This window comes from Dendropsophus ebraccatus, chromosome 9 (genome assembly GCF_027789765.1).
Source record: "Dendropsophus ebraccatus isolate aDenEbr1 chromosome 9, aDenEbr1.pat, whole genome shotgun sequence".
In the NCBI taxonomy this organism is placed as follows: domain Eukaryota; kingdom Metazoa; phylum Chordata; class Amphibia; order Anura; family Hylidae; genus Dendropsophus; species Dendropsophus ebraccatus.
In genome coordinates, this window is record NC_091462.1 from 1,523,849 (window position 1) to 1,549,901 (window position 26,053).

At 50.9% G+C, this 26,053-nt stretch overlaps 1 protein-coding gene across 4 annotated transcripts in view; it reads right to left on the bottom strand.

Moving 5' to 3' along the window:
- The window catches only part of CATIP (ciliogenesis associated TTC17 interacting protein), a 68,151-nt gene that overhangs the window by 13,240 nt on the left and 28,858 nt on the right, over positions 1-26,053 (bottom strand). For all 4 annotated transcript variants that reach the window (XM_069984795.1, XM_069984796.1, XM_069984798.1 and 1 more), the window contains exons 6-8: positions 25,764-25,928; positions 24,389-24,510; positions 19,269-19,345 (exon numbers count right to left, since the gene is read on the bottom strand). In XM_069984795.1, the coding sequence (XP_069840896.1) occupies positions 19,269-19,345; positions 24,389-24,510; positions 25,764-25,928 (364 nt within the window). The remainder of the gene's footprint in view (positions 1-19,268; positions 19,346-24,388; positions 24,511-25,763; positions 25,929-26,053) is intronic.

Here is a 26,053-nt window from a genome sequence, read left to right on the forward strand (position 1 = left end):
GGCTTGATCAATTCATATACAGACACTCTGGTGTTGATTTTTAATATAGGCCTAGCGGCATTAGTATCAGCCATAGATGGGATGTGCAGCCGTTCCATTCTCTCCAGTTCGTATATAAGTGTATGTATGTATGTGTATATAAGTGTAGATATGTATGTGTATATAAGTGTATGTATGTATGTGAATATAAGTGTATGTATGTATGTGTGTGTATATAAGTGTATGTATGTATCTATGTGTATATAAGTGTATGTATGTATGTATGTATGTGTATATAAGTGTATGTGTGTGTATATAAGTGTATATATGTATGTATGTGTATATAAGTGTATGTATGTATGTGTATATAAGTGTAGATATGTATGTGTATATAAGTGTATGTATGTATATATACGTGTGTATATTTCCCGTGTGTAACACTTTGCTATCGGACTCCATGATCTCCCAGCCTGCCCGGACAGCCGCCGCCATGAGATGTGCTGAGTCACAGGACGGCAGTGTGGCCACATCTCATGACTGCACCAGATTGGCTCGTATGTCAATGAGATGTTTGCAGAAGTGAGAATAAGGGAAGAAGTGGAGAAGAGGTCATGCTGATATGACAGGTGCACAGTGGGGGCGGAGTCACCATGTCACATGATCACAGAGATATAATAGAATGGGGCGGGCATAATATTTACCGCCAGTACCTTCACCTGTGAGAGACAGAATCTATAGAATATTCCAGATAGTCACATTGTAGGACTTATAAAGAATTATTCAACATTTTATTACATGAATTAGGATTTGGTCGACCAACCAGCAAGAACTCACAGAGCTGTCAGTGTCTCTATAAGAAGCTCCTCCACTCTGCCCTCATTACCTGCACCTGTCTCATCTTGTTACCTGTATAACAATCACCTGTCCTCACACTCCACCATGGTCAGGACCAGTGGCGGTCTTTGGCACCAAGGACCCCAAGCTTGGGGCCCCCAACATCCAGGGGGCCCCCACGCCCCGCTCTTGTGCTCAAGACCGCTGGACAGGGCCACTGCCCCGCTCGCTGCTGCCATCTGAACTGTAACTATGAGCACTCGTAACTATGTTACCTGTAAGGACTGGTTACAACCCTCTCCCTTGTCTCCTCTGACCACAAAACCTTCTCCCTTGTCTCCTCTGACCCCACGACCTTCTCCCGTGTCTCCTCTGACCCCACTACCTTCTCCAGTGTCTCCTCTGACCCCACGACCTTCTCCCGTGTCTCCTCTGACCCCACGACCTTCTCCAGTGTCTCCTGTGACCCCACAACCTTCTCCCGTGTCTCCTCTGACCCCACGACCTTCTCCCGTGTCTCCTCTGACCACACAACCTTCTTCTTCTTCAGTGTCTCCTCTGACCCCATGACCTTCTCCAGTGTCTCCTGTGACCCCACAACCTTCTCCCGTGTCTCCTCTGACCCCACAACCTTCGCCCGTGTCTCCTCTGACCACACGACCTTCTCCCGTGTCTCCTCTGACCCCATGACCTTCGCCCGTGTCTCCTCTGGATCATTCAGATGGTCACTGGTGAGGTTGTGTGTCCCCTCCGGCTGTGTGTCTCCTCCTTAGTTGTCCCGGCTGTGTGTCTACTCCTTAGTTGTCCCGGCTGTGTGTCCCCTCCTTAGTTGTCCCGGCTGTGTGTCCCCTCCTTAGTTGTCCCGGCTGTGTGTTTCCTCCTTAGTTGTCCTGGCTGGGGGTCTCCTCCTTAGTTGTCCTGGCTGGGGGTTTCCTCCTTAGTTGTCCTGGCTGGGGGTTTCCTCCTTAGTTGTCCCGGCTGGGGGTTTCCTCCTTAGTTGTCCCGGCTGTGTGTCTCCTCCTTAGTTGTCCCGGCTGTGTGTCTACTCCTTAGTTGTCCCGGCTGTGTGTCCCCTCCTTAGTTGTCCCGGCTGTGTGTCCCCTCCTTAGTTGTCCCGGCTGTGTGTTTCCTCCTTAGTTGTCCTGGCTGGGGGTCTCCTCCTTAGTTGTCCTGGCTGGGGGTTTCCTCCTTAGTTGTCCTGGCTGGGGGTTTCCTCCTTAGTTGTCCCGGCTGGGGGTTTCCTCCTTAGTTGTCCCGGCTGTGTGTCTCCTCCTTAGTTATCCCGGCTGGGGGTCTCCTCCTTTTTTTCTCTTTTTATATTTAAATCTTTTATTTTTCCAATAGAACACTCCACAACACAAATATCTTTGTGAAGGACAGTAAGAAAATAATCACATTCTATACATTTATAAACCCACCCCCCCCTTTCCCCTCCCTCCTCCCCACCTTACCACCCACCCCACGAGGAAGAGAGAAAGACAAGCACAAAAAAAAAAAAAAAAAAAAAAAAAAAACGCCAAACACCAATTATATATCTATAAATAAATAAATATTTGCAAGAATTTACCTAGGGGGAAACCCAAAAAGCAAAGGAAAGGAGGAGATCCATTTATCAGTTATTTTTCAAGAATTACCCCCACAGTTATCCCATTTCCTCCAAATATTCCTACATCTTCTTTCTGATTTTACAGAATTCTTCTTAGCTAACATTAATTCATATTTACATATTTTATCTACTAATTCCTTCCACTGCCAAAAACTGGGTGAATCAGTCCCTCCCCACTTCCTAGCAATCATCACCTTAACCAAAAGGAACAATTTATTTTTAAGGGAACCCTCCTTTCCGTCATTTGGGAATCCCCCCAATAGTATTTGGGAAAGATCTGACCCAGACTCCATTTGCAGATCATCTCGCATATATGCCATAACCTTTTTCCATAGTATTTGGACTTTTTCACAGTCCCATAGTAGATGCATAAAATCAGCTTGTTCCCTCAGACATTTTGGACACTCTGAGTTATTTCTGTATCCTCTCTTCATTGCATTTAAAGGGGAAAAATAAACCCTATACAACATTTTTAGGACTATAAGTCTGTAGGGCTCATTACAACTAACCAAACCAGAATTAGCAATGATAGTACTCCAATTATCTCCATGGATTTCTCCAATAAGTAAGTCCCATTTATCTTTCAGCATCTCTAATTGCCCTTTTCCTGTTTCTCTGATCAACATTCTATATAAAGGGGTTAGGAACTTCCCAGCTGTACCTGACTCCTTAATGTACTCAATTATACTGTGATCACTGATATTCCATAATTCCTTATTTATTGTATGTGTAAAAGCATTTTTAATTTGTGCATACCAAAATACTTGTGAGTCTAACAACCCCCAATCCCTCTTACATTCTTCCCACGTAATTAATTTACCATCTCTTACTACCTGTGATAGATAATTTACCCCTTTCTGTCTCCAGAACTGTGTATTATTAATCTTAAAAAACTCTTTCAGACTGCTATTTTGCCATAGTGGGGTGAACCCTAACCCTCCCTTTATTTTGCATATTCTCTTAATGCTTACCCATACTTTACTATACATATCTGATTGTGTAAGTGAACTTTTACCTCCAAAGTTAGCCTCAACAGCTTCTACTACATCCCTGTGCACCCCTTTACCTAAACCCAACATATAATTGAGCACTGCCGACTTCTGCCCTCGCTTAATGTCTTGTGCCTTTGCTGCCAAAAAGTATTTTTGAAAATCCGGCAATCCTATCCCTCCTTCCCCCGTTCTCTGTGTCCATGTACTATATTTTAACTTTGGCTTCTTCCCACCCCAAATAAAAAAATTCATCATTTTCATTAATTTTTGGAACCATGCATTAGAAATCCAGATCGGGGACGCATAAAGAAAAAATAATACCTGCGGTAAGAAAATCATTTTAATAATTGCAATCCGATCTGCTATAGATATAGGCATCTTAATCCATATCTCTATTTTACTCCGGATTTTTTTCATCAACGGCTGTAAGTTTAGCTCTGAGAATTTAGCAATCTGCGCGGGGATTAATATTCCCAAATACTCTAACGCTACTCCCGGTTTTAAAACCGCGACAGGGAGAGAAACCCCAGATATGTCTTCTCCGATTGGCAGCAGGGACGATTTCTCCCAATTAATTTTCAGCCCAGAAAATTGTCCATACTCCTCGATTACAGCCATAACTTTCGGGATGCCATCCCTCCAATCCCTCAGAAAAACCAGCACATCATCCGCATAAAAAAGAAATCTATCCTTTACCCCTTCTAAACCAAACCCCTCCAGATCTTCCATTTCCCTAAATTTCATTGCCAAAGGCTCCATATATAAGGCAAACAGTAGCGGCGAAAGGGGGCACCCCTGCCTAGTCCCCCTGGTAAGGTTAAACCACCCAGTATGCCCCTCATTCACCGCCACCCTCGCCCTAGGAGTCTGGTATAACAGTTTTACCCAACTTATAAAATTATCCCCCAAATCAAATGCCTCCAAAACCTTCCAGAGGAACCCCCACTCCACCCTATCAAACGCCTTCATTGCATCTAAAGACAGGATGGAGTGGGGGGCCTCTGTTTCTAACTGAACATTCGCAAAAACTCTACTAATATTATCAAATATAGATCTCCCCGGGACAAATCCAGCTTGCTCTCCCCCAATCAAATCAGGAGCAACTTTTGCCAGCCTGAGTGCTAGCATTTTAGCTATGATCTTATAGTCTGTATTTAGCAACGATATGGGGCGATATGACTCAATTCTGCTACTATCCTTATTCTTCTTCCTAATCAGTGATATGCTGGCTTCATACATAGAGGGTGGAAGGATGGCATCTTTACAGGATTCATTAAACATTTTATGTAACAGGGGAGCTAGAACCTCAGCGTGTTCCTTATATAATTCGGATGGAAGACCATCCGTTCCAGGGGCAGATTGTCCTCTACAACTCCTGATAGCTTCCAGAATTTCCTGCACCGTAAACGGACTGTTTAGCATCCCTTTCCTAGCTGCGCTGATTTTAGGTAGTGAGATAGAATTTAAATAGCGCTCATATTCCTGACCCTGATGAATATCAGAAGATGTATATAAATCTGAAAAAAAGTCAAAAACTATACTCTCCATTTCTACCAAGTTATTCACAACATTACCTTCTTTGTTAACTAGTGAAGGAATATATTTCTTTTCCTCTTGGGACCTAATTATCCCTGCTACCAATTTCCCCGGCTTCCCTCCCTCTGAAAAATATTTCTGTCCCCCCAAAAAAATCTTCTGCTGTGCTTTTTCCTTAAGGTAGTCCGCAAAAGACTTTTGCGTCTCCCCTACTTTCCCTCCATTCTCCAACGTTGGAGATAGACCAAACGTCTCCTCTGCCGATCTTACTGCCTCTTTAAGTTCCAATTCTTTAGCATAGAAGGATTTCTTCTTATAAGTAATATCCCTAACATAAATCCCTCTAAGGTAAGCCTTAAGGGCATCCCATACATATCCTATCCTGGTAGACTCCTTATTACGTTCCCAAAACATTAATATCTCTCCCTTTATAACTTGTTTGTTATCTAGTAAAGATAACCAATGCGGATTCAGCCTAAAGGACCTCCTCCCCCCGCTTCCCCCTGCGAGACCTCCAATCACTGCCACCATCGGAGAGTGGTCGGACACCGACCTAACCTCATACGACATTTTAGAAATATACCTCAACGCCCGGTCGTTCCCGAACACCAGGTCAATTCTGGAGGCTGACCCAGAGGACGTTCCAAAACAGGAAAATACCACTGAGTCACCATATAAATATCTCCAAACGTCCTTCAGGCCAGCCTCCGTCATGACCCTATTCAATGGGGACTCTCCCACCTGTACTCTCTGCATTTTCCCCCTTCTATCTTCGTATGAGTTCATGACTGCGTTAAAGTCCCCGCAAACAAAAACAGGTAGGTTTGGTCTTATCATTAGATATTCAATTAGGTCGATGATCGGTTGTCGCGCAAACGGTGGAGGGATATAAAAAGCAGCTAACACCATCTCGGTATTGTACACTACACAATGTAAAAAAATAAAGCGCCCTTTATTATCTATTTTCTTATGGAGCAATCTGAAAGGAACTTTTTTGTGTATATATATTGACACTCCTGCCGAATAGCTAGTAAATACTGCGTGAAACTCATGGCTAGCCCATTTACGAAGCATCCTATTCTTGGTTTCTAAAGTGCCATGAGTCTCACCCAGACACACTATAGCCGGTAACTGTCTAGTGATCAAATCATAAATCGCACACCTCTTAATTTTGTCCGCCATACCCCTTACATTCCAATAAAATAACTTAACTCTACTTAACTCCATTTAAGGAAAAAAAAGAAACAAAAAAAAAAAAAAAAAAAAATTCCTCTCCCTCTTCCTCGTGGTTCCCTCCCTCCCCCCTTTTCCCCTCCTCCCCCCCTCCCCCTCCCCCCCCCACCCAACTGGTCAACCTTCATGGCTCTGGGCCAATATCAGGTCTCCCTCTTTACCTATCGTATATACCTCTCCTCTCTCACTCCCTCCCTCCCTCCTCATTATTCATACTAATCCCTTCTCTCTCCAACCAGTCCAGAGTCTCCGATGCTGTATCAAAAAAAAGAACTTTATCCTTAAAAGAGACTCTAAGCCTGGAAGGAAAAATCAGGGAAAAAGGAATATCCGCCTGGCGTAGCTTAGTCCTGACATCTTTAAACGATTTTCTTTTCAATTGTGTCTCCTTAGAGTAATCTGGAAAGAAAAAAATCCGGTTTCCATTAAACATAATATCCTTTCTCTGCCGGGCTGCCCTTAAGATACTATCCCGATCCCCTGAGCACAATGTCTTAATGATCATAGTTCTTGGCAGACTACCCGGTGGTAGAGGCTTCAAGGGAATCCTATGTGCCCTTTCTAACTTAAACAGTTCTGACAACGTATCCTTAGGAAAAGTTTCACCAATCCATTCTTGACAGAATTTTACGGGGTCATTTGCTTCTGCCCCTTCAGGGAGACCAACTACACGAATATTAGACCTTCTAGATCTGTCCTCTAGGTCAGTGACCTTGGCTCTCAAGTCTTTAATTTGTTTTTCATGGCTTTTAGCAACCCTCCTTATCTCCCCAATATCCTTCTGCATAGCAGGGACAGTCTGTTCCAGGGAGCTTACTTTCTCTCTGATTTTATTTAGATCTTCTCTTATAAATGTGACATCTGTAGTCAAAGTTCCCACATTAGCCGTAAGCTCCATCAGAGATTTTCCACATGATTGCACTTCAGATAGGATAGATTGTAGTACAGCTGGAGAACCTTGCACAACAGGCTCCTCCTCCTCCTCTCCATTGTCAGTGTCATGTAACACAGAGTAACGTGAGCCAGGACACTCTGCCTCCGTATTAACTGCCATATTTTGCTGAGTATTTCTAGTTTTAGCCGCACCCACCGGAGACTTTAAGTATTTATCCATTTTCGTTGCTCTCCCATTACTTTTAGCCGGTGTAAAACCTCCAGATTTCCTTGGCTGCGCCTTAGGTGCCATGAATAAAGTGTACCCGTGATTGCCCGGCGACAGTCACCAACTAGGGACAAAGAGGGATGCATTTTAGCCATGTTTGTCTCTCCTTAAGAGCCAGGGTTATTACCCACAGTAATCCAAGCTTACTATTACAGTCCCAAACGCCCCATTTGTATATCACACACTGGTTATTTTACCTCAGGAGTTTCAGTATAAAAAAATCCACTTCCAACTTATCTCTTGTATGGAAAAACACTACCGCCAAACTTTACTTCACCCCAGCCAGAGGATGCTTTTACATATGTCAGCGCTGTACCTGAGAGAAGCCAAATTTAAAATAGCTTTAAAGAGCAAGCCAAGCAGAGACAATCAGTTCATATCTCCACACTTCAATCCTCCCTCTGGCCCTCTGTATATCACCTCAGATCCGCTTTTATGGGTCCAGTATAAAGCACAGAGTTCAACATCATATGCACAAAAAACAGTTACCTTATTATGCAGAGGGAACCAAGAGGAGTGACCAAAAATAGTGATAGTTGTGCGTTCTTAGTCAGAGGCGTTCAGCTGGTCTTCCTCCATACCACGCCACCGCTGACCATCTGTATCTGGGGGCCTTTTTATACCCTTTCTCTTACCAGAGGTGGCCAGAAAAATGCCTGTCCGATCTAGACCCATAGAATCGCTCCCTCCCAGGGTGCCAGAGGAACTGGTCAGCAGGACGGCAGTGCTCCAGCCTCGGCAACAAGTCGCCACCAATCCTTACTGTCGCCGGCGGTGGAGCTCCACGGTCCTGCGGCACAACAGGCAGCCGCCGAGCCCACCATGCAGGGGGCCTGAGCTCCGGATGCTTCGGCGAAACTCGGCTCCATTCGGAATCGGAGAGAGGCGGGGGCAGGAGAGCCCTTTGCTTCGGGCAGTTCCGGAGTCTCTCCGACCGCGCCACGGCAGGCGACGCTTCCACCATCATCACGGAGTCACGGAGGGAGAGGAGGGAGGAGTCGAGGACGAGGTCCGGCGTCCTACCTCATGACGCCACGACGCTCCCCTTCTGAGGATCGGGGGTCTCCTCCTTAGTTGTCCCGGCTGTGGGTTTCCTCCTTAGTTGTCCCGGCTGTGGGTTTCCTCCTTAGTTGTCCTGGCTGGGGGTCTCCTCCTTAGTTGTCCTGGCTGGGGGTTTCCTCCTTAGTTGTCCTGGCTGGGGGTTTCCTCCTTAGTTGTCCCGGCTGGGGGTTTCCTCCTTAGTTGTCCCGGCTGTGGGTTTCCTCCTTAGTTGTCCCGGCTGTGGGTTTCCTCCTTAGTTGTCCCGGCTGTGTGTTTCTTCCTTAGTTGTCCCGGCTGTGTGTTTCCTCCTTAGTTGTCCCGGCTGTGTGTCCCCTCCTTAGTTGTCCCGGCTGTGTGTCTCCTCCTTAGTTGTCCCGGCTGGGGGTTTCCTCCTTAGTTGTCCCGGCTGTGTGTCCCCTCTTTAGTTGTCCCGGCTGTTTGTCTCCTCCTTAGTTGTCCTGGCTGTGTGTCCCCTCCTTAGTTGTCCCGGCTGGGGGTCTCCTTCTTAGTTGTCCCGGCTGTGTGTTTCCTCCTTAGTTGTCCCGGCTGTGTGTCTCCTCCTTAGTTGTCCCGGCTGTGTGTTCCCTCCTTAGTTGTCCCGGCTGTTTGTTTCCTCCTTAGTTGTCCTGGCTGTGTGTCCCCTCCTTAGTTGTCCCGGCTGGGGGTCTCCTTCTTAGTTGTCCCGGCTGTGTGTTTCCTCCTTAGTTGTCCCGGCTGTGTGTTTCCTCCTTAGTTGTCCCGGCTGTGGGTCCCCACCTTAGTTGTCCCGGCTGTGGGTCCCCACCTTAGTTGTCCCGGCTGTGGGTTTCCTCCTTAGTTGTCCCGGCTGGGGGTCTCCTTCTTAGTTGTCCCGGCTGTGTGTTTCCTCCTTAGTTGTCCCGGCTGTGTGTCTCCTCCTTAGTTGTCCCGGCTGTGGGTCCCCACCTTAGTTGTCCCGGCTGGGGGTCCCCACCTTAGTTGTCCCGGCTGTGGGTTTTGGGTCATTGACAGCTGGAAGACCCAGCCACCACCCATCCTCACTGCTCTTACTGAGGGAAGGAGGTTGTTGTATCTGGTGATTCATGGCCCCATCCATCCTCCCCTCTATACACTATATTCCCTCTGCAGAAAACCCCCCAAAGTAATGATGCCCCCCCCCCATGCTTCACAGATGGTACTTTGTTCTTGGGGTTGTCCTCATCCTCCTTCCTCAGGGGAGCGGAGTTTATACAAGGAAGTTGTATTTTGGTCTCCTCTGACCACACAACCTTCTCCAATGTCTCCTCTGACCCCATGACCTTCTCCCGTGTCTCCTCTGACCCCACAACCTTCTCCCATGTCTCCTCTGACCCCATGACCTTCTCCCTTGTCTCCTCTGACCACACAACCTTCTCCAGTGTCTTCTCTTCTCTGAGACCAAAATACAACTTCCTGGTATAAACTCCGCTCCCCTGAGGAAGGAGGATGAGGACAACCCCAAGAACAAAGTACCATCTGTGAAGCATGGGGGGGGGGGGCATCATTACTTTGGGGGGTTTTCTGCAAAGGGAATATAGTGTATAGAGGGGAGGATGGATGGGGCCATGAATCACCAGATACAACAACCTCCTTCCCTCAGTAAGAGCAGTGAGGATGGGTGGTGGCTGGGTCTTCCAGCTGTCAATGACCCAAAACCCACAGCCGGGACAACTAAGGAGGAGACACACAGCCGGGACAACTAAGGAGGAGACCCCCAGCCGGGACAACTAAGGTGGGGACCCACAGCCGGGACAACTAAGAAGGAGACCCCCAGCCGGGACAACTAAGGAGGAGACACACAGCCGGGACAACTAAGGAGGGGACACACAGCCGGGACAACTAAGGAGGAAACCCCCAGCCGGGACAACTAAGAAGGAGACCCCCAGTCGGGACAACTAAGGAGGAGACACACAGCCGGGACAACTAAGGAGGAAACACACAGCTGGGACAACTAAGGAGGAAACACACAGCCGGGACAACTAAGGAGGAAACACACAGCCGGGACAACTAAGGAGGAGACACACAGCCGGGACAACTAAGGAGGGGACACACAGCCGGGACAACTAAGGAGGAAACCCCCAGCCGGGACAACTAAGAAGGAGACCCCCAGTCGGGACAACTAAGGAGGAGACACACAGCCGGGACAACTAAGGAGGAAACCCCCAGCCGGGACAACTAAGGAGGAAACACACAGCCGGGACAACTAAGGAGGAAACACACAGCCGGGAGAACTAAGGAGGAAACCCCCAGCCGGGACAACTAAGGAGGAAACCCCCAGCTGGGACAACTAAGGAGCGACTTGGTAAGAAGCATTTCATGGTCCTTGAGCAGCGGCTACACAACTGAACCCAGTGATAGCCCTCAAACCTGTGGGGAGCGCTGGGAGTCCGTCAGATCCGGGTGTTAGGAGGGTAGGCGTAACAGTGTTAGTACAGATGGATAAGGATCAGGGCCGCTTTAACCAGAGGGCACATGGTGCACGTGCACCGGGCCCACTGGTTAAAGGGGCCCCCCCGAGCAGGCCGGCCGTTGCTATGTGCTACCAATGCGGTCGCACAGGGCTCCGGCCACCAGCCTGTCAGGGGGGAGCGCCATGGATGGGTAATCTACCTACCCCTCCATGGCGCCCCCTGCAGGGCCCCCCCGTTTGCCGCTGCTGCTCCGGCGCTGCTGCTGCTCCGGCGCTGCAGCAGCAGCGACACTGACAGAGAGAGAGCCATTGGCTCCCTCCCTGTCAGTCACTCTTGTGGCCGCACTTCCTGCAGTCACAAGAGGCCGCACTCTCCCTCTAGCGCCCGACGTCACTGGAGCGTCGGCGCGAGGGTAAGGGGAGTGCAGCCTCTTGTGACCGCAGGAAGTGCGGCCACGAGGGAAGAGAAGAGGAACGCGTGGACCCAGGTGAGTAACAGTGTTTGTTTTTTTCAATGTTATATGGGAGGGGGAGCGCATATACTATGGGGGGGCACAGGGGGCTATATACTATGGGGGGGGCACAGGGGGCTATATACTATGGGGGAGCACAGGGGGCTATATACTATGGGGGAGCACAGGGGGCTATATACTATGGGGGGGCACAGGGGGCTATATACTATTGGGGGGCACAGGGGGCTATATACTATTGGGGAGCACAGGGGGCTATATACTATTGGGGAGCACAGGGGGCTATATACTATTGGGGAGCACAGGGGGCTATATACTATGGGGGGGCACAGGGAGCTATATACTATGGGGGAGGACAGGGGGCTATATACTATGGGGGGGCACAGGGGGCTATATACTATGGGGGAGCACAGGGGGCTATATACTATGGGGGAGCACAGGGGAGCTATATACTATGGGGGAGCACAGGGGAGCTATATACTATGGGGGAGGACAGGGGGCTATATACTGTGGGAGAGCATAGGGGGGCTATATACTATGGGGGAGCACAGGGGGCTATATACTATTGGGGAGCACAGGGGGCTATATACTATGGGGGGCACAGGGGGCTATATACTATGGGGGAGCACAGGGGGCTATATACTATGGGTGAGGACAGGGGGCTATATACTATGGGGGAGCACAGGGGGCTATATACTATGGGGGAGCACAGGGGGCTATATACTACTGGGGAGCACAGGGGGCTATATACTACTGGGGAGCACAGGGGAGCTATATACTATGGGGGAGCACAGGGGGCTATATACTATGGGGGAGCACGGGGGGCTATATACTACTGGGGAGCACAGGGGGCTATATACTACTGGGGAGCACAGGGGAGCTATATACAATGGGGGAGCACAGGGGAGCTATATACTATGGGGGAGCACAGGGGAGCTATATACTATGGGGGAGCACAGGGGAGCTATATACTATGGGGGAGCACAGGGGGCTATATACTATGGGGGAGCACAGGGGAGCTATATACTATGGGGGAGCACAGGGGAGCTATATACTGTGGGGGAGCACAGGGGAGCTATATACTGTGGGGGAGCACAGGGGAGCTATATACTACTGGGGAGCACAGGGGAGCTATATACTATGGGGGAGCACAGGGGGCTATATACTACTGGGGAGCACAGGGGAGCTATATACTATGGGGGAGCTATATACTATGGGGAGCACAGGGGACTATATACTATTGGGGAGCACAGGGGACTATATACTATTGGGGAGCACAGGGGGCTATATACTATGGGGGAGCACAAAGGAGCTATATACTATGGGGGAGCACAGGGAGCTATATACTATGGGGGAGCACAGGGGAGCTATATACTATGGGGGAGCACAGGGGAGTTATATACTATGGGGGAGCACAGGGGAGTTATATACTATGGGGGAGCACAGGGGGCTATATACTACTGGGGAGCACAGGGGTCTATATACTATGGGGAGCACAGGGGTCTATATACTATGGGGAGCACAGGGGAGCTATATACTATGGGGGAGCACAGGGGAGCTATATACTATGGGGGAGCACAGGGGAGCTATATACTATGGGGGAGCACAGGGGAGCTATATATTATGGGAAGCACAGGGGAGCTATATACTATGGGGGAGCACAGGGGAGCTATATATTATGGGAAGCACAGGGGAGCTATATACTATGGGGGGGCACAGGGGGCTATATACTATGGGGGAGCACAGGGGAGCTATATACTATGGGGGAGCACAGGGGAGCTATATACTATGGGGGAGCACAGGGGAGCTATATACTATGGGGGAGCACAGGGGAGCTATATATTATGGGAAGCACAGGGGAGCTATATACTATGGGGGGGCACAGGGGGCTATATACTATGGGGGAGCACAGGGGAGCTATATACTATGGGGGAGCACAGGGGAGCTATATACTATGGGGGAGCACAGGGGAGCTATATACTATGGGGGAGCACAGGAGAGCTATATACTATGGGGGAGCTATATACTATGGGGAGCACAGGGGACTATATACTATTGGGGAGCACAGGGGACTATATACTATTGGGGAGCACAGGGGGCTATATACTATGGGGGAGCACAAAGGAGCTATATACTATGGGGGAGCATAGGGAGCTATATACTATGGGGGAGCACAGGGGAGTTATATACTATGGGGGAGCACAGGGGAGTTATATACTATGGGGGAGCACAGGGGAGCTATATACTATGGGGGAGCACAGGGGACTATATACTACTGGGGAGCACAGGGGTCTATATACTATGGGGAGCACAGGGGTCTATATACTATGGGGAGCACAGGGGAGCTATATACTATGGGGGAGCACAGGGGAGCTATATACTACTGGGGAGCACAGGGGTCTATATACTACTGGGGAGCACAGGGGTCTATATACTATGGGGAGCACAGGGGTCTATATACTATGGGGAGCACAGGGGAGCTATATACTATGGGGGAGCACAGGGGAGCTATATACTACTGGGGAGCACAGGGGTCTATATACTATGGGGAGCACAGGGAAGCTATATACTATGGGGGAGCACAGGGGAGCTATATACTACTGGGGAGCACAGGGGAGCTATATACTACTGGGGAGCACAGGGGGCTATATACTACTAGGGAGCACAGGGGGCTAACTACTGTATGTGTTGGAGCCTAAAATATTTGTCTGGCAGATTCTGGAGAGAAGATTCACAGCCGGGAGAAGACTTCAAGGTGGCCCAGGCTGGATGGAGAGAAAAAGAAAAGGTGACAGACTCGGAGAAGACGCCCCCGGTGAGTCACTGGATGTAACTGCACTCTGTTATAGGGTTGTAGTGTTAGGGGTCATGATGTGGCGGTATTATGTAATGGTATCATAGGTGCTATCTTTCTGTTTTGTTTAGTGCAGTTTTTATGTAATATGTAATCACTGTATGGTGGAAATAGTGTTATAAGGTAACTACTGTATGTATTGGGGCTCTTGATACAGTGTGGGGGCAAATTCAGTACATTATACAATGTGCCGAAAGGGAAGGGGGGGCCCACTCTTGAGGGCTGTGCACTGGGCCCACCAATGTATTAAAACGGCCCTGATAAGGATACGCCTGGGTGACAAAGTAAAAGGGAGAGTTTATGTTGGTTCTGAAGGCCCTCTTGGGGCTCATCCTAAAATAGAGGTTAAGGAGAAGATCTTATCACTTCTTCCCTTTGAAAAGTTTAACTTGGATAAGAGGAAGAAGGATAATAATGAGGAGGAGGAGGAAAAGAAGATGGCGACTTATCCCCCAGACCTGGGGGGATTGCTCAGCCCTGTTTTGCTATTTGGATGATACTGGTGAGGCTTATAGGGTTTAGGGCGGCCAAATTTGACTGCGTTATAACAAGCAATTTTGGCAATGGAAGGCAGTTCGCCCTGCGATAAAGTGGGATCACAAAGCCATTGATCTGTGGCTAAAGGTGATGCTGCAGTATGGGCAACCCTTTAATGGGAGCGCTGGCCAGACCGGTAACTCTGGGGGACAAGCTGCCTCTAGCTCAGGATGTGTAGCAGGTGGGTGGACGGCAGGGAGCTGCTGGCAGTACAACAAGGGCCAGTGTAAATATATACAAATCTGATCCTTTTGCGGGAGCTCAGGAGTAAAGGGGCGAGTGGGGCAGGTGGTAATGCCAGTAAAAATCAGCAAGATGGCCCCCTTTCTAGGTGCCCCAATAGGACCCAAGCTGAGCTGCTCCGGAAGGGCTTCTCGGACGGTTTCATTTCCCCCCCCCACTCTGTACCACTACCTATATCCTTAAAAACGTCTATCTGATTATCAGCACCCAACGGTAGTCAGGGATAAACTAGCGAAAGAGATGGAATTAGGTCGTATGGCGGGCTTATTTAGGGACCCTCCAATAATAGATTTGGTTACCTTCCACAAATCATCCCCTAATTCATGGTTGAGTTTTGGGTCAGTGTCTGGTTGGTCGGTTGCCTCATGGCTGCATTGAGTTCTGGCTTTAGGTATCGGGATTTTGGAGATGCAACCAAGAAGTGGGGTTTAGTGGGGTTGGCTTTGTGGGGGTTCAGAAATGGGAAGGTTCTTAAGACTAACATCCACCTTAATCCGCACCTCTCCCTCCCGTCGTCTCCAGGACGTCACCCAAAGTTGCACCAGTTCTTTGGAATCCATTACCCAAGACTGTCAGACTCCCCTCCAATAGCCAAAGCTTCACACCTGCCCTCAGACACATCTGTTCAAGCAGCTGATCGGGTTCCCTAATATGACCCCCCCCCCCACTCAATACATACGCCAGGTGTTGAAAGGCAACCAATCACCCCAAAAAATCGATATGAGGCCAATAATCAGTGCTAATACCCCCTCTAACACACTTCCCACACATGTATCTATAGCAGCTGCCCCACACACCCCCGCCGTATGCAAATTCCAGGAAGGTAGTCATGTGGGCGGTTCATCATTCCAAGTAGTCACATTCAGGCTGAGTAGTCACGGCCTCGGGGGGCGGGGTATCGCTGTAATCACGCCTCTATGGGCGTCATACACAGCCCCCTGTTACTGCATCATCATAGGGCGGGGCTGGGTCTGTGTAACTGAGATCCAAAGCACAGCAGCTCCATATCCCCCCTGCACTGTGTATGTGTGACCTCTCACACAGGCAGCTGCTGCTGTACACAGCCTCCCGGAATGGATGATTCTAGCAGCAGCCAGAAGGGTTAAGATCATTTATTCAGTGACTCTCTTATCCCCCCTCCCCCTTCTCCGTGTGACTCCATCTGCCGGTCACAGCAGCGGCCCCCCTCCCTCCTCTCCTTTCCTCCTCCTGCCGTCGGTGCTGCACTCCTTATCCCCCATCTCCCTCTCTGACAGCATAAGAGACGGAGGGGCACCAGAAGCACAGGGGAGAGAGAGGAGGGGGCCACACACTGTAACTGCTGGAGGGGGAGGGGGGATAAGAGTGTCCCGGAATGATTCTGCAGGCAGCAGCAGCAGCACAGGAATAGCAGCGCTTTGGTTCATGTACTGGCTGCTGCTGATGTAGAATCATCCATTCCGGGAGGCTTTGTACAGCAGCAGCTGCCTGTGTGAGAGGACAGGTCACACATACACAATGCAGGGGGGATATGGAGCCGCTATGCTTTGGATCTCAGCTACACAGCCCCGCCCCCCGGATGATAATACAGTGTCAGGGGGCTGTGTATGACGCCCATAGAGGTGTGATTACAGCCAAACCCCGCCCCCCAAGGCCGTGACTACTTGTACTCAGAATGATGAACCGTCCACATGACTACCTTCCTGGAATTTGCATACGGCGGGGACAAGATTAAAGTATGATTTTGGGGTGTGTGGGGCAGGGGCAGAAGCTATAGATACATGTGTGGGAAGTGTGTTAGAGGGGGTATTAGCACTGATTATTGGCCTCATATCGATTTTTTGGGTGATTGGTTCCCTTAAAGCACTTAGACCTGTGCAGGCGGCATTGGTCGGTGACTGGCTTGCCCCCTTACCTGCACTGCCTTATTTATAAAGATGGCCGGACCATGCTAAAGAGGAAGCACTTTGCCCCTCTGCCATTTTGTCTCACACCCCCTCCTAATAGTGTGTAAGCTGATGCATGCGAGCAGGGCCCCCACTCCTCATGTATGGCTGATAATTATACGTATATACTGTATCTCTGTAATCTCTGATTTATGTCTATGTATGTCCCCCCAGAATTGTACAGCGAGGCGGAATCTGTTGCCGCTATAGAAATAAAAATTATTATAAAATATTATATGTACTGTGGTGTATATAACAGTGTATATGTACTATGGTACAAGGCCGTGACCGGAGTGACAAGGGCCGTGACCGGAGTGACAAGGGCCGTGACCGGAGTGACAAGGGGCCGTGACTGGATTCTGACTGACTCTATGGAAGATTTATAATATAAAGGGTTGTCGGTCGGGAGTTTGGTACAGAGGTCCGTTTGTCAGAAGATGAAGCTGCATCTGACCTGCCTGCACGCAAGAGGATGGAGTTGGAGCCAGCGCCACCTACAGGAGGAGCCGAGGATGCCATTTCCTTCTCTGTACACCGCCATACGCTGGAACGTGTCCGGAGACAGAGAAAGATAGTCACATCGCCATCCATGGGGCCCCGGGCATAAGAGGAGAGGGCCAGCTGCGGACAGACAGCAAAAGAGAATGGACAGCAAAAGAGGAGGATGGACCGCAAAAGCCTGTCCTGTTATTACACTGATGAGGCCCCGCCCATGGGCTGCAGCCTGTGCTGTTATTACATTGAAGAGGCCCCGCCCATGGGCTGCAGCCTGTCCTCTTATTACACTGACGGGCCTCGCCCATGGGCTGCAGCCTGTCCTCTTATTACACTGACGGGCCCCACCCATGGGCTGCAGCCTGTCCTCTTATTACACTGATGAGGCCCCGCCCATGGGCTGCAGCCTGTGCTGTTATTACATTGAAGAGGCCCCGCCCATGGGCTGCAGCCTGTCCTCTTATTACACTGACGGGCCTCGCCCATGGGCTGCAGCCTGTCCTCTTATTACACTGACGGGCCCCACCCATGGGCTGCAGCCTGTCCTCTTATTACACTGATGAGGCCCCGCCCATGGGCTGCAGCCTGTCCTCTTATTACACTGACGGGCCCCGCCCATGGGCTGCAGCCTGTCCTCTTATTACACTGACGGGCCCCGCCCATGGGCTGCAGCCTGTCCTCTTATTACACTGACGGGCCCCGCCCATGGGCTGCAGCCTGTCCTCTTATTACACTGACAGGCCCCGCCCATGGGCTGCAGCCTGTCCTCTTATTACACTGACAGGCCCCGCCCATGGGCTGCAGCCTGTCCTCTTATTACACTGACGGGCCTCGCCCATGGGCTGCAGCCTGTCCTCTTATTACACTGACGGGCCCCGCCCATGGGCTGCAGCCTGTCCTCTTATTACACTGACGGGCCCCGCCCATGGGCTGCAGCCTGTCCTCTTATTACACTGACGGGCCTCGCCCATGGGCTGCAGCCTGTCCTCTTATTACACTGACGGGCCCCGCCCATGGGCTGCAGCCTGTCCTCTTATTACACTGACGGGCCCCGCCCATGGGCTGCAGCCTGTCCTCTTATTACACTGACGGGCCCCGCCCATGGGCTGCAGCCTGTCTTCTTATTACACTGACGGGCCCCGCCCATGGGCTGCAGCCTGTCCTCTTATTACACTGACGGGCCTCGCCCATGGGCTGCAGCCTGTCCTCTTATTACACTGACGGGCCCCGCCCATAGGCTGCAGCCTGTCCTCTTATTACACTGACGGGCCCTGCCAATGGGCTGCAGCCTGTCCTCTTATTACACTGACGGGCCTCGCCCATGGGCTGCAGCCTGTCCTCTTATTACACTGACGGGCCCTGCCAATGGGCTGCAGCCTGTCCTCTTATTACACTGACGGGCCCCGTCTGTAAACTTGTGTAACATATATATGTGTGTGTACAATCCTATAATATCATAGATGTAACCCTTTGTGACCTGGCATTCCTCTGGATAATTAGATCCTGGGATCCCCACCAGTCACACAGATGGCCGGAGGACCCCCTGACCTCATACAGATGGCCGGAGGACCCCCTGAGCTCATACAGATGGCCGGAGGACCCCCTGACCTCATACAGATGGCCGGAGGACCCCCTGACCTCAAACAGATGGCCGGAGGACCCCCTGAGCTCATACAGATGGCCGAAGGACCCCCTGAGCTCATACAGATGTCCGGAGGACCCCCTGACCTCATACAGATGGCCGGAGGACCCCCTGACCTCATACAGATGGCCGGAGAACCCCCTGACCTCATACAGATGGCCGGAGGACCCCCTGACCTCGTACAGATGGCCAGAGGACCCCCTGACCTCATACAGATGGCCGGAGGACCTCCTGACCTCATACAGATGGCCGGAGGACCCCCTGACCTCATACAGATGGCCGGAGGACCCCCTGAATATATCAGACAATTACCCATCTCCGAGAGGACCGGCATCTGTGAGAGTCTCATGGTGACCGGAGATCCCACCTGTACCCGGCTGCTCAGGTGTCTGCAAGAAGAAAATACACCATCAATAAATATATATATATATATAATATAATATATAATATATATACACACAGCAAGGGCTGCACGGACATCACTAACTATATACATACATACATACATATATACACACACACACACACACACACACAGGCACATACATACATACATACAGCAAGAGCTGCATGGACATCACTAACTATAAACAGCAAGGGCTGCACGGACATCACTAACCACACACAGCGGTACCTTAGTATGAGAGTAACTAGGATTAAGAGCGTTTTGGTTTAAGAGCTCACAGTTTTTCAGAATAGTAACTTGGTATAAGAGCATTGCTTTGGTGTAAGAGCTCCCTGTACTGGGTGGGAGGGGGAGTGGGGGAGGGGCATGGTCTGCATAGCGGGGTCTACAGCCCTGTACTCTGACCCAGGAAGTCTCCCTCACCTTCCAAATCATAACAGATCCACCTCTGTGCTGGGGCTTACATCAGGGGACAGGACTGTGGAGGTAATCTCTGCATAGCTGTAACCCCTCTCTCCCCGGATAGAGAGTGCTCCATGTATGTGCCCACATCTGCCCTGCTCATCCCTTCCTGCTCCCTGCAGTCTCTGTCAGTCCCTGTGTTTCCCATCCTCTCCATTCCTGCTATAATGTGTCTGCACTCACACTCAGCTATACACACTGCTGCTATAATGTGTCTGCACTTACACTCAGCTATATACACTGCTGCTATGATGTGCCTGGACTTACACTCAGCTACTGTATACACACTGGGGGGAGTATATACGTGGAGTCCTGACACTGGCAGGGTATGCTGTGTACACTGGGGGAGTATATACAGGGAGTGCTGACACTGGCAGGGTATGGTGTGTACACTGGGGGGAGTATATACGGGGAGTCCTGACACTGGCAGGGTATGGTGTGTACACTGGGGGGAGTATATAAGGGGAGTCCTGACACTGGCAGGGTATAGTGTGTACACTGGGGGGAGTATATACGTGGAGTCCTGACACTGGCAGGGTATGGTGTGTACACTGGGGGGAGTATATACGGGGAGTCCTGACACTGGCAGGGTATGCTGTGTACACTGGGGGAGTATACACGGGGAGTGCTGACACTGGCAGGGTATGGTGTGTACACTGGGGGGAGTATATACGGGGAGTCCTGACACTGGCAGGGTATGGTGTGTACACTGGGGGGAGTATATACGGGGAGTCCTGACACTGGCAGGGTATGGTGTGTACACTGGGGGGAGTATATACGGGGAGTCCTGACACTGGCAGGGTATGGTGTGTACACTGGGGGGAGTATATAAGGGGAGTCCTGACACTGGCAGGGTATGGTGTGTACACTGGGGGAGTATATACGGGGAGTCCTGACACTGGCAGGGTATGGTGTGTACACTGGGGGGAGTATATACGGGGAGTCCTGACACTGGCAGGGTATGGTGTGTACACTGGGGGGAGTATATACGGGGAGTCCTGACACTGGCAGGGTGTGGTGTGTACACTGGGGGAATATATACGGGGAGTCCTGACACTGGCAGGGTATGGTGTGTACACTGGGGGGAGTATATACGGGGAGTGCTGACACTGGCAGGGTATGGTGTGTACACTGGGGGGAGTATATAAGGGGAGTCCTGACACTGGCAGGGTATGGTGTGTACACTGGGGGGAGTATATACGGGGAGTCCTGACACTAGCAGGGTATGGTGTGTACACTGGGGGGAGTATATACGGGGAGTCCTGACACTGGCAGGGTATGGGGTGTACACTGGGGGGAGTATATACGGGGAGTCCTGACACTGGCAGGGTATGGTGTGTACACTGGGGGGAGTATATACGGGGAGTCCTGACACTGGCAGGGTATGGTGTGTACACTGGGGGAGTATATACGGGGAGTCCTACACTGGCAGGGTATGGTGTGTACACTGGGGGGAGTATATAAGGGGAGTCCTGACACTGGCAGGGTATGGTGTGTACACTGGGGGAGTATATACGGGGAGTCCTGACACTGGCAGGGTATGGTGTGTACACTGGGGGGAGTATATACGGGGAGTCCTGACACTGGCAGGGTATGGTGTGTACACTGGGGGAGTATATACGGGGAGTCCTGACACTGGCAGGGTATGGTGTGTACACTGGGGGGAGTATATAAGGGGAGTCCTGACACTGGCAGGGTATGGTGTGTACACTCGGGGAGTATATACGGGGAGTCCTGACACTGGCAGGGTATGGTGTGTACACTGGGGGGAGTATATAAGGGGAGTCCTGACACTGGCAGGGTATGGTGTGTACACTGGGGGGAGTATATACAGGGAGTCCTGACAATGGCAAGGCATGGTGTGTACACTGGGGGGAGTATATACGGGGAGTCCTGACACTGGCAGGGTATGGTGTGTACACTGGGGGGGAGTATATACGGGGAGTCCTGACAATGGCAGGGCATGATGTGTACACTGGGGGGAGTATATACGGGGAGTCCTGACACTGGCAGGGTATGGTGTGTACACTGGGGGGAGTATATACGGGGAGTCCTGACACTGGCAGGGTATGGTGTGTACACTGGGGGGAGTATATACGGGGAGTCCTGACACTGGCAGAGTATGGTGAGTACACTGGGGGGAGTATATACGGGGAGTCCTGACACTGGCAGGGTATGGTGTGTACACTGGGGGGAGTATATACGGGGAGTCCTGACACTGGCAGGGTATGGTGTGTACACTGGGGGGAGTCTATCCGGGGAGTCCTGACACTGGCAGGGTATGGTGTGTACCCTGGGGGGAGTATATACGGGGAGTCCTGACACTGGCAGGGTATGGTGTGTACACTGGGGGGAGTATATACGGGGAGTCCTGATACTGGCAGGGTATGGTGTGTACACTGGGGGGAGTATATACGGGGAGTCCTGACACTGGCAGGGTATGGTGTGTACACTGGGGGGAGTATATACGGGGAGTCCTGACACTGGCAGGGTATGGTGTGTACACTGGGGGGAGTATATACGGGGAGTGCTGACACTGGCAGAGTATGGTGAGTACACTGGGGGGAGTATATACGGGGAGTCCTGATACTGGCAGGGTATGGTGTGTACACTGGGGGGAGTATATAAGGGGAGTCCTGACACTGGCAGGGTATGGTGTGTACACTGGGGGGAGTATATACGGGGAGTCCTGACACTGGCAGGGTATGGTGTGTACACTGGGGGGAGTATATAAGGGGAGTCCTGACACTGGCAGGGTATGGTGTGTACACTGGGGGGAGTATATAAGGGGAGTCCTGACACTGGCAGGGTATGGTGTGTACACTGGGGGGAGTATATACGGGGAGTCCTACACTGGCAGGGTATGGTGTGTACACTGGGGGGAGTATATAAGGGGAGTCCTGACACTGGCAGGGTATGGTGTGTACACTGGGGGGAGTATATACGGGGAGTGCTGACACTGGCAGGGTATGGTGTGTACACTGGGGGGAGTATATACGGGGAGTCCTGACACTGGCAGGGTATGGTGTGTACACTGGGGGGAGTATATACAGGGAGTCCTGACACTGGCAGGGTATGGTGTGTACACTGGGGGGAGTATATACAGGGAGTCCTGACACTGGCAGGGTATGGTGTGTACACTGGGGGGAGTATATACGGGGAGTCCTGACACTGGCAGGGTATGGTGTGTACACTGGGGGGGAGTATATACGGGGAGTCCTGACACTGGCAGGGTATGGTGTGTACACTGGGGGGAGTATATACGGGGAGTCCTGACACTAGCAGGGTATGGTGTGTACACTGGGGGGAGTATATACGGGGAGTCCTGACACTGGCAGGGTATGGGGTGTACACTGGGGGGAGTATATACGGGGAGTCCTGACACTGGCAGGGTATGGTGTGTACACTGGGGGGAGTATATACGGGGAGTCCTGACACTGGCAGGGTATGGTGTGTACACTGGGGGGGAGTATATACGGGGAGTCCTGACACTGGCAGGGTATGGTGTGTACACTGGGGGGAGTATATACGGGGAGTCCTGACACTGGCAGGGTATGGTGTGTACACTGGGGGGAGTATATACGGGGAGTCCTGACACTGGCAGGGTATGGTGTGTAGACTGGGGGGGAGTATATACGGGGAGTCCTGACACTGGCAGAGTATGGTGAGTACACTGGGGGGAGTATATACGGGGAGTCCTGACACTGGCAGGGTATGGTGTGTACACTGGGGGGAGTATATACGGGGAGTGCTGACACTGGCAGGGTATGGTGTGTACACTGGGGGGAGTATATACGGGGAGTCCTGACACTGGCAGGGTATGGTGTGTACACTGGGGGGAGTATATACGGGGAGTCCTGACACTGGCAGGGTATGGTGTGTACACTGGGGGGAGTATATACGGGGAGTGCTGACACTGGCAGGGTATGGTGTGTACACTGGGGGGAGTATATACGGGGAGTCCTGACACTGGCAGGGTATGGTGTGTACACTGGGGGGAGTATATACGGGGAGTCCTGACACTGGCAGGGTATGGTGTGTACACTGGGGGGAGTATATACGGGGAGTCCTGACACTGGCAGGGTATGGTGTGTACACTGGGGGGAGTATATACGGGGAGTCCTGACACTGGCAGGGTATGGTGTGTACACTGGGGGGAGTATATACGGGGAGTCCTGACACTGGCAGAGTATGGTGTGTACACTGGGGGGAGTATATACGGGGAGTCCTGACACTGGCAGGGTATGGTGTGTACACTGGGGGGAGTATATACAGGGAGTCCTGACACTGGCAGGGTATGGTGTGTACACTGGGGGGAGTATATACGGGGAGTCCTGACACTGGCAGGCAGCTGCAGCACTTTTCTGCTTTGTCAGTAACATGACGGGAACATGATAACGGGATAGTAACAGGGCGGTAACCAATAGTAACAGGGCGGTAACCAATAGTAACAGGACGGTAACCAATAGTAACAGGGCGGTAACCAATAGTAACAGGACGGTAACACAATGGTAAGGGGATAGTAACAGGACGGTAACAGGAGACACTAGAGCGGAGGAGTTACCCGTCAGGCAGGAAATGGCAGTGCCAGGTGACCGGGACGTCGTCTGAGAGGATCGCTCGCTCCAAACCATAAACGTCCACCACATCCTTCCCGATCAGCTGAGGACGGCAACCGAGGGCACGCTGCAAAACACATACTGGATGAGATACACCCCGGCCACGTCCCATCCAGGATGAGATACACCCCGGCCACATCCCATCCAGGATGAGATACACCGGCCACGTCCCATCCAGGATGAGATACACCCAGGCCAGGTGTCATACAACTTACATAGGATGAGATACACCCCGGCCAGGTGTCATACAACTTACATAGGATGAGATACACCCCGGCCAGGTGTCATACAACTTACATAGGATGAGATACACCCCGGCCAGGTGTCATACAACTTACATAGGATGAGATACACCCTGGCCAGGTGTCATACAACTTACATAGGATGAGATACACCCCGGCCAGGTGTCATACAACTTACATAGGATGAGATACACCCCGGCCAGGTGTCATACAACTTACATAGGATGAGATACACCCCGGCCAGGTGTCATACAACTTACATAGGATGAGATACACCCCGGCCAGGTGTCATACAACTTACATAGGATGAGATACACCCTGGCCAGGTGTCATACAACTTACATAGGATGAGATACACCCAGGCCAGGTGTCATACAACTTACATAGGATGAGATACACCCCGGCCAGGTGTCATACAACTTACATAGGATGAGATACACCCCGCCCAGGTTAATACAACTTACATAGGATGAGATACACTCCGGCCAGGTGTCATACAACTTACATAGGATGAGATACACCCAGGCCAGGTGTCATACAACTTACATAGGATGAGATACACCCCGCCCAGGTTAATACAACTTACATAGGATGAGATACACTCCGGCCAGGTGTCATACAACTTACATAGGATGAGATACACCCCGGCCAGGTGTCATACAACTTACATAGGATGAGATACACTCCGGCCAGGTGTCATACAACTTACATAGGATGAGATACACCCCGGCCACGTGTCATACAACTTACATAGGATGAGATACACCCTGGCCAGGTGTCATACAACTTACATAGGATGAGATACACCCCGGCCAGGTGTCATACAACTTACATAGGATGAGATACACCCCGGCCAGGTGTCATACAACTTACATAGGATGAGATACACTCCGGTCAGGTGTCACACAACTTACATAGGATGAGATACACCCCGGCCAGGTGTCACACAACTTACATAGGATGAGATACACCCCGGCCAGGTGTCATACAACTTACATAGGATGAGATACACCCCGGCCAGGTGTCACACAACTTACATAGGATGAGATACACCCCGGCCAGGTGTCATACAACTTACATAGGATGAGATACACAAGTTCATCTCAGCATCGAAAGTCAGAAAATCCAGGTTTTGGGGATTCTTCCTTCTTGCCAGCAGCCGCATGATGAGCAGGTTTGAGGCCTCGGATACGAAGCCGCGCAGCGCAGTGAGGTCATAGGACTTGGATTCCTGGCGGACTTGCTGTGGATAGAATCTTATATTAGTGTAGGACGGAGTATAATGCGCCGCAGTGATGTCACTGATACACACACACACATATATATATATATATATATATATATATATATATATATATATATATATAT